Source organism: Ctenopharyngodon idella, chromosome 8 (assembly GCF_019924925.1).
Source record: "Ctenopharyngodon idella isolate HZGC_01 chromosome 8, HZGC01, whole genome shotgun sequence".
Classification (NCBI taxonomy): Eukaryota; Metazoa; Chordata; class Actinopteri; order Cypriniformes; family Xenocyprididae; genus Ctenopharyngodon; species Ctenopharyngodon idella.
This window is the reverse complement of record NC_067227.1, coordinates 32,842,040-32,856,376: the sequence shown is the minus strand read 5'-3', so window position 1 is coordinate 32,856,376 and position 14,337 is coordinate 32,842,040. Positions and strand designations below refer to the sequence as shown.

Here is a 14,337-nt window from a genome sequence, read left to right as displayed (position 1 = left end):
CATTATGTGATTTCAAATCTGTATGACTCTTATTTCTTCTGCAGAACCCAAAAGAAAATATGAAGGAAAAAAAGCTCCATTTCTTAAAATGTCTTCTTTTATTAAGAAATAATGACATACAGTTTGAGTAAATGATGACAGAATGTTAATTTTTGGATAAACAACATCTGCAAAGTTACGACACTCAAAGTTCATTGCAAAGGAAGATATTTTCTTTTACAGAAATCGCTTTTTAAGAACATGCTGGGCTGCTTTAGAGAAGAGGAAGAGTTGTTGTGGTAAATGCCGTCATTTTACGCCGGACTGCTTCACAAACGAGGGTCAATTCAACACTGGATTTGCACAAAAGATTAACATGATGACACATGCTAGTGGATGAGTTGAATCAACTCCACAGCAACTACATAAATTTATCCACTAACCATTCAGAAACGTCTAAAAGTTGTAACTTCTTCCTGAGTCTCTCCATCAGTGTCGACTCCGGTTTGAACAATGTAAGGCTGAACACCGTTACTGACAATCCTCATTTTGTCTGCGTGAGATTCTCCAGCTTTGTTGTTGTTGAGCGACCGAAGCGTGAGCTGTTAAAGCTCCGCCTTCTTCTGGAAAGGGGTCCGGTAGCAGCAGCTCATTTGCATTTAAAGGGACACACACAAAAACGGCGTGTTTTTGCTCACACCCAAATAGGGGCAAATTTGACAAGCTATAATAAATGATCTGTGGGGTATTTTGAGCTGAAACTTCACACACACATTCTGGGGACACCAGAGACTATTTACTACAAATTGTAAAAGGGGCATCATAGGTCTTCTTTAAAATACTTTCATATATCTAGAGTCACTATTAACCATTAGTAGTTTTAATTCCTAAAAAGTCTTAAAGCAGTAACACAGGCCGAACCAATAGTGTATATTTAGGGCAAGACTATCTGTTTTTTCACAAAAATTACACTCTTCTTCACCTTTTGGCAAGAGCTGAGTAAGATAGTTAAAGTTAGTTAAACTACTGACATTTTTATGTCTAGCTGCCTGAATAATAACACATCTGGTTTTAATGGCACTGAGGTTTGTTACCGCCACAGTAACACACTGTACATTCAGGACCTGCATGATTACAGTGGGCTGACGGACCATTTGTATCTGAAGTTATATTGACAATTATCTCATTAAAATGTAAATATAGCCATTTAATAAAAATTTCTCTCCAGCCTCGGCGCTGACGTACCTCCATGGGATGAGAATTATTCACAGAGACCTCAAACCAGAAAATATCGTCCTTCAACAGGGTGAAAAAAGGGTGAGTGCTGAGAGAAGTGTTTGATTGATGGGTATAAAATGATCCGATTCATTAAATAATAATGTATAATAAAAAAATGTGTTTTTAATATTTTAATTTTGCAGTAACTCTGTTTTTTAAAAGCGTTAAGACACCATTTAGACAGCATTATCACAAATTAATCATTTCCTGCATCTTATAGTTGGTCCACAAGATCATAGATCTGGGTTACGCTAAAGAGCTGGACCAGAGCAGCCTGTGCACATCGTTTGTTGGGACGCTGCAGTATTTGGTGGGTACATCGACGGATTTGTGCAGAATGACAGACTTGATTGTTTAGATTCTCATCTTGACTGATATAAAGTCTGTCTGTCTCTCTCTCAGGCCCCTGAGCTGTTAGAACAGCAGAAGTACACCGTGGCGGTGGATTATTGGAGTTTCGGGACGCTGGTTTTTGAGTGTATCACAGGATTCAGGCCTTTTCTACCAAACTGGCAACCCGTGCAATGGTAATTATGCCCTCAGCTGTCTGTGGCTGAATTTTACACCGCAAGGCCTGATGGTTATCTTTTTAGTGGTTCTCAACCTTTTTGAGTCCAATGAATTTAGATGACTTCTTTCCAGTCTTTTGTGATTTGCTGGGTGAGGATTAAAGATATGGATTTATAAAAATATTAAACAACTTCTCCCTGATAAATTATTTTTCAGAGCTTGGCACAGCTAGAAAAAGGTATATTCTTTATAAAAGTTCCCATTATGTTTTAAAGTGCCCCTATTATGCTATTTTAAAAATTTCTAATTTTGTTTTGGAGTCTCCTATAACAAGTTTACATGCATCCAAGGTCAAAAACACTTTAATTTTCTCATAATATTCATTGCACATCACCTCATTTCTCAAAGAGTCTGAAAATGGTTCGTTCTATGATTCAGTCTCTCTAAATCCCTCCTTTCCGTGAGATTAAGATAAGATACATTTACGTTTACAAACATTTACAAACATAAGATAAAATACATTTACAAACTGCTATATTACACATTACATAAGAGGTAATATTCGAGAAAGCATAATAGGAGCACTTTAAGATTTTATTAATTTCCATGACTTTTCCAGGTTTAGAGATTTCACTTTTAAAATGAGGCTTTCTCGTATATTCATGTTTTGTTTTTTTCTCCAAAATTGTGGGAATCCTGCATCTTCAAAAAAGAATTGAGGGCGTGAATTAAAAGAAAAAAAAAAAAATATATATATATATATATATATTAGTTGTTTTAGCTTGTTTTAAAGCTTGCCTTGGGTGTTTTCTGAGGCTTGAGAAGCACTGTTTCTATCCTGCTAAATAAAGCAGGCTGTTTGTTGAGGAAGGTAAACTGTAAGAGCTGTAAAATAAATAACTTTTTTCTTTCTTATGTACTAGTGGTGGCATATGTGTACGTGAGTATTTCAGCACTTTAGTTTAAATGTAGTGTAAAAGTGGCCTCAATGTGATGTTATATTCTGTATGTAAATGAATCCATTAGACTCAAAACAAAAGAACAAGTCATGACGTGACAGTTGAGCCAGAGTTCCTGTGCTTCATGCAGAAGAGACCTTCATAAACATGCATGACACACTATTGTTCTAACATCTTATGTTTGAGTAAAGATAATATTCTTGCTTCAATAGTTTGTTATTCCAGAGATTGCTGTACTGTGATTGGCTGTGCTCCAGTATTCTCACCACATGGATTGTTTTTAAAATATAACCTCTGAGAATGAAAGAAAAATAAAATCTGACTTCGGCGCTGAAGGGTTTGTTGCAAAATAAACCCAGGTTCACTTTAAACTCAGATCTCTCTCTCCTCAGGCACAGCAAGCTGTTGAAGAAACAGGTGGATGACATTGTGGTTTACGAGGATCTGACGGGAGAAGTTCGATTTTCCAAACACCTGCCGAACCCTCACAACCTCAACAAGTGAGTCCAGTGACTACATGTACGGGTGGATCTGTTATTAAGGATGTGAAATTTTGAGCTTTTCTGGATTTATTTATGATAAATTTAATTCTGTATGTGTTCTGTAATGTGAAACAGAATATTTGGAGGGAAAGTAATGTAGGGCGGGACTTTTATCCATCAGTATTTGATTGGAAATTGAAAGTGGTCTGTGATATTATTAGTTAATTTTATTTAAACTCTCCTACTTGGTTACAACAACAGAAGATAATAATGTTTTACAATTTAATTAAAGAGTATGGGTTTTTTTTTTCTCTTCAGAACCCATAAATCACTAGACCACTAAAATTTATTTGTAACACTTTACAACAAGGTTAACTAATGCTACTTTATTGTAAAGTGTTACCCATTAATTAAACAAAGTGAAATCACGTTTATTTATATAGTGCTTTATTATATAATGCTTTAAAGCAGCTTCACAGTAATATACAGAAAAAACTGCATCAATGTGGCAAAGTTAGTCAGTTTCAGGAATTAGTCATTTTTATAATTTCATTATTTTTTAATATTAGTATTTTTTTACAACGTCAGTTGCAACTATGAAGCAGCTCTACAGAAGATATATAGGGCCCTATTTTAACGATCTAAGCACATGGTCTGAAGCACACGGCGCAAGTGCACTTAGGGCGTGTCCGAATCCACTTTTGCTAGTTTAACGATGGAAAAAAATGGTAAGCGCGCCAGACGCATGATCCAAAAGGGTTGTACCTAGTCTCTTAATGAGTCATGGGTGTGTTTTTGGCGTAACGTACAATAAACCAATCAGAGTGTCAATAATAATCTTTTACATTGTAATCATTTTATTTTTAATATTTGGCATGTTTATGTGCTGCTGCATCTGCTGTGTGTGTAACAAGCAGAGTGTCGCACATTGTGCACCCGCCTATAGGTGCATATTACTAACACTCTCTTTAAATAACAAAAAAATACTGCGCCATTGACTTTAGAGCAGGTTTTTGTTGGTCAATGGCGCAGTCGTTTTAAGTTCCTCAAAATAGCAACACGCCAACAATGCACCTGAACACACATCTTTTCAGACCAGCACGCCCATGGATGAACAAATGTGCGTGAGTGCATTTGCTATTTAAACAACATGGCTCTGGACGTGAAAATGATAACTGCGTCGGGCTGAAACTAGCAAAAAACACCTGGCATTGCATTGCGCCGGGTGTATGATAGGGCCCATAGTGTTAAGTTAAATTATTCAGCGACAATTATTCATTCAATAGTTTCAAGTACAGCTAAATCGATACATTTGACCATATTCAGAGTAGTGTTGTCACGGTACCAAAATTCCAGTAGTCGGTACCAATACCATAAAAATTTTACGGTTCTCAGTACCAATTTCGGTACCACAGCAAAATCTGTTGGAACTATTTTATATAGCCTATTTTAAAAACATATTAAATATGGTAATCATACATATAAATATTTGGAGCATGTGTGTATGTATGTGTGTGTATATATACCTCAATGAAATAAATTTTGAAATATAAAAAAAAAAAAATGCTCAAACATCCATTTTGTAACAGATGTGCACGTTTATTTTAGCTATTCCTTCAGTGAAACGACACACTACCGCCTGTAAAACTATGAAATAAATATCGGTAAATAATGGTAACCTAAATAATAAGAAAGTTAAATATTATTTCTCTTTAATAATATCTTCATGTTATCTCCTGATGTTACAAGCAACTGACACTTGTTGTAAAAGGTCTGAAGAGCGAGTTTTATCCTCTGCAGGGGTAAGACATTCAGGCTATATTTGATTTAGCGCTGCCAGGGAAAGCAAAAGTAAAAATCACCGGCGTGTGTGAAATGTGCTATACAAATAAACTTGACCCGCCTTATAAAGTCTAATAACAAGCACAAACTGAGTTAAATAGAAATTGATGTGCAAGCAAAAAGGTTTCTGTCCTACAGTGTTTTTTCTACTTTACCACAGTCAAGAATGCGAATAGCCTATAATAGGCCTAAAAGCGAACGAAAGGAAGAAACGTTTATAATCCCCTGAGTGAAGATTTGGGAAAAGAAACAGAGATTCTATGTTCAGTGGAATAACTAATGGAACATTGTTAAATTCTCTGATAATCGGGTGACCAGATCGCGATTCGCAAAACACAATACAGTACAGTACTTTTGACAACACTAATTCAGAGGGAATATGTAGCTAGAGTGGTTAATCTAACCATAAATATGTGTTTCAGACTGTTAGCTGGTAAGCTGGAGAGTTGGCTACAAATGATGCTGAGATGGTCACCAAAAGAGCGAGGCAAAGATTTAAGACAGCAGAGCAAAGACAGTCAAGAGGGGGTCAAAGATCCGGAGGAGGACAGTAAAGAAACCAGTCCAGAGGGTGGAAAAGACTCTCCGAAAAGTTCCTGTTTCTGCTTTGATGAATTACGCCGTATTCTGAATCTAAAGGTAGGCCGAAGCTCTCGATGATGGAAATGATCACAGCAGGGGCGCCACTGGGGTTTCTGGGCACCCTGATTAAAGGGATAGTTCACTCAAAAATGAAAATTACCTCATGATTTACTTGTCCTCAAGCCATTCAAGGTGTATATGACTTTCTTCTTTCAGATGAACACAATCAGAGATATATTTAAAAATATCCTGGGTCTTCCAAGCTTTATAATGGTAGTGAATGGGGGGCCGTCTGCCGGAATCTAGTTATTATAGTTAATAATAATATTTTTTTTTTACAAAAACTCATTGCTTTGCTTTAGAAGGCCTTTATTAACCCCCTGGGGCCGTGTGGATTACTTTTACGATGGATGGATGCTCTTTTTTTTTTTTTTTGCTTCAAAATTGGGCCACGCCATTATAAAGCTTGGAAGAGCCAGGATATTTTTAAATATATCTTTGATTGTGTTTGACTGAAAGAAGAGAGTCACATACACCTAGGATGGCTTGAGGGTGAGTAAATCATTAGATAATTTTCACTTTTGGGTGAACTAAGCCTTTAAATACAAAAGTTCTGTCATGAAACTCTAGATGGCGCAGGCTGATCACATCATTCTCTATAGGGCACTGCTGATTGGTTCCTGCTGTATCAGTAGCCAATGAGCTCACTGCTCAACTTTCAAATACTTGGTCAACATTGTTCAGTTTCGAATTTTTTTGGCCTTGGTTTGGGGGCGGAGGGAAATCATCCTAATTATCCCCTTTATGCCACCCCTGGTTCACAGTATCATGATTAAATATATCTCAATTGATTGTCTCTCTCTTCTCAGCTGGTCCACGTACTCAACATGACCTCTGCTGAAATATTCACCTACTCCGTGCAGCAGCAGGAAGACGTGGCGTCCCTGCAGGAGCGAATCGCACAGGATGCTCGCATTCCTCCGGCCAATCAGGAGCTGCTGCTGGAGGCGGGACTTGCCCTTGAGCCGCATAACAGCGTCATGCAGTGTGCAATCGATTATAGCGTACGTTTGAAACCTTATGTTTGAAATTCAATCCAGTTGTGTTAACCCAGTTTAGCCTGATTGTGTTGTGTTTTTTAGTTGATGGACGCTCGGCGCACAGATGAGCCGCTTGTTTTCCTGTTTGACCGTTCGTGCTGCAGCTACGAGCCTCAGTTTACGCCACGTGTCCTACCTGAGAATGTTCGATTCGTCCGTGAGTTACTGTTCATTTCTTGCCTTCATTCACCTCAGTAGGCTAAAGACTAAGACTTCATCACTATATTGACAGACACGTACGTGCTGTCCTTTTAAAAACAAGATTAATAACTTTTTCCCCATATAACAAAAACCTTGAAACATTTAAATGCAATAAAATATCAAAAATGTATAAAGTAAACAAATGTTTCAAACATTAAAGTGCAGAAGAACTATAATAAAGAATATCGGTTCAGATATCGGTTTTAGTCCAGATTCAAATTACGGATGCATGATATATCGACCACCATATCGGTATAAATAAATACAGTTAAGTGCAATATTTGCAGTGCAAGTCTGTCATATAGGCTACAAAAAATTACACTACTGTAAAAGAATGATGTGAATTTAGATTTATCGGTTATTGGCTTTAAAATATGAAGAATTATCGGTCATCGGACAAAATTTTCATATCGGTGCATCCCTAATTAAAATGTAAAAATGTTTTTGTCTTCAAGTATTAATAATCTGAACAGCTGTTTGAAAACATGTAAATACTGTTTGACTTCCTTTCTTCTCCATGACAAGCGAGTTACAAACAGAAAGTTAACCGGGTAACTGATACAACTGCATTATTTTTGCCTTTCTACAAGCGCCACCTACTGTCAGAGAGTGAATCTGCATTTTCATTCAGCTGAACACTCGTTCCGCCATGCTTCTTGTCCGTGTTGTGGTTGTTTACATCAAAGTGTACATGCCTCTTTTAAGATGCAAACACGGTGTGTTGTTAAATTTAACCTGTTGATGGAAAAGAAGCATTCTAAAATCTAAACAATTCGTAATAATTAAATTATATAGAATAATTTACAGTATTTTAAAGTGCCCACTATACTGTGCATCACCGGTAATGTCTACATCTCACTAATCTGTCTTTTGTGATGTAGAGAATGAGCCCAAACGCTCGCTGCCCTACAGCTCCCAGAGACGCACGTGGGGTCAAGCGTGGCACACCATCCGCGCGCTGAAGGAAGACTGGCAGAGGCTGCAGCAAGGCCAGAAAGTCGCCATGTAAGATGGGAAGCGATCTGTAAGAGCTAATGCTGATGAGAGAGGCTGTAAATGACTCGTTCACTCTCTCTGTTCCAGCATGAGTCTCCTCAGACATAACGGCACATTGTCGAAGCAGAAGAACGAGATGGTGTCGATGCACCAGAGGCTAAAAGCCACGCTGGAGTTTTTCAGCACTAGTCTGCACATCGACATTGACAAATACCAGGAGCAGAGAGCAACGGGGATCGGTATGACACACCTTCAGAATGAAATATTATTGTACTCAAACCGACACTCAGTTGTTTTTAGCATTACTTTCTGAATGATCATGTTTTCCAGCTTCTGAAAAATTATTGAGTGTCTGGAGAGAAATGGAGCAAACTGCCCTCGACTGTGGACAGGTACGGTATTTAATGTTATATTTGTAGGGGTGTGACGAGATCTCATGCCACGAGATCTTGCGTTATTAAAACGTGACAATATTTCTCGACGAGGTGAAAAGCTGTCTTGCGATTTGAGAATCCATGAACCGCATTATTAGATAGTTTTTCTAAGGCTGCATGATATATTAAAACAGTTTAAAAATCATAATATAGCATAGTGCTATCATTTATAAACCTACACTAACACAGGAGAATACATCAGTATGTTTCTAAATATGCAAACTGTTGTTCATTGCGATTTCAAAATAAAAGTTTAAAAAGTTTAAAAAGGATATGACATCCGAAGTATGTAAGGAAGTACAACTAGATCTCTTTTATTGAATCCAAAAGGTTTTAATTATATTTTTCTACATATAAAGGGATTTTAAAGATTTTAAAGTGTCAAAAGGTCATTTGATTTAACTGGACTCCAATACAGCCAAATAATTTGTGATTAAAATATCTTAAAATGTAATAAATGTATATATTTTTTATTCTGGCATGATTTTATAACATCATATATCAACATAGTGCAAAATGGTATTAAAATTATGTGTAGAAGTCGTTGCTTTGTTATGAGAAAGAATGTCCGGAAAAATTAATTTCACTGATGTCATTCGGAGTAACCAATATAAAGGGACCACTTTGGATCAAGTCATGTGGTCAATATCATGTGACAGGATGTGACATCATTCAGACACCTGCAAAGGACCACATGGTCGTGAAGCAAAGTAACTAACTCTCTTTTAACTATTTGAAAAATTCATGTTTTCACTTGATCTGATCTGACTTGTTCCGAAACATCAGGTCATTCGGTACAACCGCTATAAAACATGGAAAATGCTGTAATATTTTAAAAACTTGTACTAAATATAAAATGTTTGATTGTCCTTTTGATAGCTAGCTAGATATCAGCCTGTTAGCATTGTTTGAAAATATCGTCATTTAGTATAACCAAAAGTATAACCGAAATTTTGGTTAAACCGAATTACTTTTTTGGTAACAAATTTTGTCCATCTTGTAAAAAATGACAAAAGCAGTGTTAATTGATTATTAAAAAAAAACAAAAAAAAACACAATTTCATTGTTAACACTTAATAAAACTTCAAATTATATCTCCATTATTTATTTATAATATATGTGCATACGTTGATTGTTTATAATATCATGTATATTACATTATGTATTATAACAGTGTTGTTCAATAAAACCATAAAATTACTTGCTTTTACTACTTTATTTAAGCCAATTATTATTACCTTGTTGTTGTTATATATGTATTTTAAAGGCTGTTGTTCTCTTAGGTCTATTTTTATTATTATTTCAGTCTAATAAAAGACTTTTTCCAGTCATATTTTGTCATTTAAGATTTCTTATATAGTGTTTCTTAAAAATATCGTCTCGTTCTCGTGAACCCAATATCATCTCGTGAGATAAGAGTATCGTCACACACCCCTACATATTTACCATCAGAGCGAATGTTTGTGTGGTTGTTACCCGTGTGTTTTAGTGATGTAATTTTTGTGTGTGCATCAGACGGAAGACGTAATTAAACTGGAGGAGGAGATGATGACCCTTCAAACTGATATCGTTGAACTCCAGAGACAGCCGTGGAGGAGTGGAGAGGCTTTAGAGACCCTGTAAACCAACACACACACTCATACCAGTCTCATGTAGTCATACTGATGACATAACGATTGGTGTGAGGCAGCCAGTATTATCAGTTTAAATAATAAACAAATTAATAAATATTAGTATTAATAATATCTATATTAATATTAGTTTTAACAAATATTAGTATTATTATGACATTTATGGTCATGTATACTTGTCAGACTATACAGATGTGTTTGTGGATCTGGTTTACTCTAACATAAGCAATAATAATTTTTTCAGATGGAAGTGTTTATTCAGCCTATAGACAAAAATCCCACCCAAAAATGTTTGCATATGTGTTTTATGTTTTGTATCGTATTTGATACATCAGGCTTTTATGGCTCATATAGTAAGATACAGTGAGAATATGGAGCTCACACTCCAGAAGAAAAAACACTGTAGTTTGATGCATCATAAACATGACTTGTTTCCCGTCAGACTGATGTAAGCCTATGTTTCTGACTCCCTAAAATACCATGAGTGTGTTCATACGCTCCCACTCACCTGTGTTGTGTTTTGTAGTGAAGTGAAGGCAATGGAGCTCTTCCGTAAGCTGAGAGAGAAACCCAGAGGTAAGCTACATGTTGTCAACATCCTCAGACTTTGTCCGGATGAGCCGCTCGGTCATGTGATCTGACAGTCTCTTTACTGTCTCCAGAGCAGCGCAGTAATGGCGACTGTCAGGAAGTGATCAAACTGGTGGTTCAAGCCATACAGTTCTACGAGAGGAAGTTACGGGACTTTTACACACACCTGAGGTCTGTTTCTGTGAGACATTTAATTACAAGCTTCTCTGCAGACACAACATCCTTGTATTGATTGACGGTTGTGATATATGAGCTCTGTTCCAATCCCTAGTTTCATGTTTGCTGTCTCTTAGCATGTTTAAAAACTAGCTCTGATAAGCCAAAAAATTATAGTACACAAAAATATGATTAAATAGTTCACTTTTCAAAAAAAATGTAATCAGTTTTCAGTATTTTCTGGGATTATTATCTTCACAATGAATAACACATTTGATTTGATTAAGTATTGCTTCCTACCTTTTGGTTAACTTCACGTCAGGAGAACATCAGTGGTGCTTTACAATTTCTTCTAGGTAGTAGGGTTGTCAAAAGCACCTTTATTTTGGTACAAAGTCGATTCTGGAATTGTAAATATACCAACTCAGTTCGGTACCATATAGACGGGCTAGCTCGATGACGAGCGGCAACGGTTTCCATTTATATATTTTTTTTTCTGAAGCGGAGAACATTTTATCCAATCGATACAAAGCCGATAAAATTGTAAAAATATTGCCTCAAATACTCCCGCTGGTAGATGGCTGAGTTTAAACCCTCCCGCGTATATTTGTGCGCGCTCTGTGAAGAGCTCAACGGTTTCCATTTACATCAACTGCGTCTCATTTCGAAGGCTGAGTCCTCCGGAGGTCGCATTTGAAGGCTGCATACGTCATCGAGGCAGTCTCATTTGAGAAAAGTAACTGTTAGATTGCAATGTAAGAAAGAAATTACAGTATTTTACACCTCACGAGGAATAACAATCAATTTTATTACGGTTACTTTAATTAAATCCTTGATGACGTATGCAGCCTTCAAATGCGACCTCCGGAGGAAATGAGACGCAGCTATTGTGTTTTTTTTTTTAAGTGGGAGAACATTTTATCCAATCACAAACATGTCTGTTGAGCGCGAGAACGCAGTGGTCAATGAAACTGTTAAAAACAACTTGAAAACAAATACAAAAAACAAATCATTTCGATACAAAGTCTATAATATTTGTGTAAAAATATTACCTCAATTCGTTACCTGCTGATCCCTCCCGCACATATTTGTGTGAAGAGCGTCGACGGTTTTCATTTACGTTTTTTTTTTTTTTTTTTATAAGTGGAGAACATTTTATCCAGAACGCAGTGGCCAATAAAACTGTCAAAAGCACTTATATTTCGCTACAAAGTCGATACTGAAATTGTAAAAAACTACCTCAATTCGGTACCCATTGATAGATGGCTGATTTTAAATCCTCCCGCGCATATTTGTGTCAAAGCGTCAACGGTTTCCATTTACATCGTGCCAATCAGAGGCGCTTAAGTTAGTCAGAATCCACTCAAGACTCTCGCGAATCATTTCATAATGACCAACAAAGTATAAACACGGTGTTAATAAGAAGATATTCATTGTGCGGTGTAAATATGAGATTGAATCTGAAATTGGGATGTAGTGATGATAAGCCATAGCATCAGATATGACATAAAAAAAAATAATAAAAAATTCAAAGCATCTTAAAGGGATAGTTCACCCCAAAACGAAAATTCTGTCATCATTTACTCACCCTAAAGTTGTTCCAAACCTGTATGAATTTCTTTCTTCTGCTGAACGCAAAAGAAGATATTTTAAAGAATGTCGGTAACCAAACAGTTGATAGGCCCCCATTGACTTCCATAGTATTTTTTTTTTTCTTCAAACTATGTAAGTCATTGGGGGCCCATCAGCTGTTTGGTTACCCATATTCTACAAAATATCTTCTTCTGTGTTCAGCAGTAGAAATAAATTCACAGGTTTACATTTACCCAACTGGAGGGTGAGTAAATGATGACAGAATTATCGTTTTTGGGTGAACTGTCCCTTTAAGATGCTTTGAAGCAATCTGTATCTGTATCTAATTAGTATGTTATTTGGACCCGTTCCCTCTTCCGTCCCTTTTACTTGATCATTTCAGCATGTTTTTTTGTGTTTTCTTCGTATTGTCTTTGCTCTATCCTGCATACTGTCACTGTCTAAGAATGACTTGTTTGTAATATTTCATTTAAATGTATAAAAATAAAGTTAAAATCGTATGTATGTGTGTGCAGTAAGACGATGGTGTGCCGTCAGAGAGTGCTGGAGCTGCTGCCGCGTGTGGAGGGGATGGTGAGTGCGATGGCCCGGAGCGAGAATCGACTGCTGCACCTGCAGGAGAAGAGACAGAAGGAGCTGTGGAACCTGCTTAAAGTAGCCTGTGTATGCATACTACTCATACTAGTGTATATTATGTAAACAATTTCTGCGTACATAGAAAACCCAGATGGCCAAAATACGCAGCATACAACATATCACACTGTGCTGGATGCTTGATTTGAGTTTGTGTGTTTTAGAGTAAGGTTCGTAGTCCTGTGAGTGGCAGTCCAGATGGAGGACGGACTCCACCGGCCCCCGGACACCCGCTGATGTCTCACAGGCCGTCACATCCCAGCAACTCGTCCGACATACCGCAGACGTGAGTCCAGAGCCAGTGTGTGAGACACATTTGCATTCATTTGCATGTTTCCATCATGAGCGTTTCTCTCTTGTGTGTGTTCAGAGACGAGTCTCAGCTTGTGATTGAGGAGAGCAAGATGTTTGAGAACCGCCTGCAGAGTTTAGTGCAAGACACCATTCAGGAAACAGAGACCAGCATGCAGGTAATCAGTGGGCTTGAAAATCTTCTTAAAGTGCCCATATTATGCTATTTTAAAGTATCCTACAATAGGTTTACATGCATCCAAGGTCAAAAACACTTTAATTTTCTCATAATATCCACTGCAGCATCAGCTCTTTTCTCACGGTGTCTGAAACGGTTTGTTCGAAGATTCGGTCTCTCTAAACCCCGCCTTTCTGAGAGCCTCCTCTGCTCTGATTGGTCAGATAGCCCAGTCTGTTGTGATTGGTCTGAAACCAAATGTCCATTAGCATATCTGAATTTCAGCTGGTTTTCCCGTGGAATTGGTCTACTTTAACACTGTTGCCGTGGGTTGTTTTTCATGTCCGCGGGTTGAAGCGACCCAAAGTAACATCGTTGGTTTTACAGTATCAATCTCATCAAAGTGGATTTGCTTTAGCAGCAGAAAACAGTGGCAACACAAACCAAACTCTTCCAGTCTCAGATACAACTACAGTGTTTTAGGGCGGGGCAAAGCAGACGCTGTTCAGCCAATGAACACAATAGGCTGGCATTATGCAAATGAGTTACAAACCTACTTGTTTCAGGCAGTTTCTTTTTGGGAGACAAAAACTCAATTTATCTGCACTTTAATCTTTGAAACTGCAGATTTTTTACATTCACAAACAGGTACAAACTACATGAAAGATAATATCCGAAAAAAGCATAATAGGGGAACTTTAAGAAAAATAACTACTTGATTCGAGTTGCTAATGAATTTCAAAATCAGCAAAAAGTCACGTCACGCATAACGACGACAATAATTGTTGACATTATCAATTATTGGTGTCACCTCTGAGTACTGAAGCCCTAGTAATTATAATAGTTATTATATGTAACTAGTGTACTATTTTAATGACTAATTGCATAATAATTCATTTGA

General features: G+C 37.1%; 1 protein-coding gene across 1 annotated transcript in view; it reads left to right on the top strand.

Moving 5' to 3' along the window:
- ikbkb (inhibitor of nuclear factor kappa B kinase subunit beta) overlaps positions 1-14,337 on the top strand; it is a 32,793-nt gene that overhangs the window by 16,677 nt on the left and 1,779 nt on the right. Inside the window, exons 6-21 of the mRNA XM_051903685.1 lie at positions 1,208-1,296; positions 1,478-1,567; positions 1,660-1,784; positions 3,119-3,226; positions 5,473-5,689; positions 6,502-6,696; positions 6,775-6,889; positions 7,815-7,938; positions 8,017-8,168; positions 8,260-8,321; positions 9,879-9,982; positions 10,521-10,570; positions 10,657-10,756; positions 12,850-12,997; positions 13,132-13,253; positions 13,338-13,437. Coding sequence (XP_051759645.1) covers positions 1,208-1,296; positions 1,478-1,567; positions 1,660-1,784; positions 3,119-3,226; positions 5,473-5,689; positions 6,502-6,696; positions 6,775-6,889; positions 7,815-7,938; positions 8,017-8,168; positions 8,260-8,321; positions 9,879-9,982; positions 10,521-10,570; positions 10,657-10,756; positions 12,850-12,997; positions 13,132-13,253; positions 13,338-13,437 — 1,901 coding nt within the window. The remainder of the gene's footprint in view (positions 1-1,207; positions 1,297-1,477; positions 1,568-1,659; positions 1,785-3,118; positions 3,227-5,472; positions 5,690-6,501; positions 6,697-6,774; positions 6,890-7,814; positions 7,939-8,016; positions 8,169-8,259; positions 8,322-9,878; positions 9,983-10,520; positions 10,571-10,656; positions 10,757-12,849; positions 12,998-13,131; positions 13,254-13,337; positions 13,438-14,337) is intronic.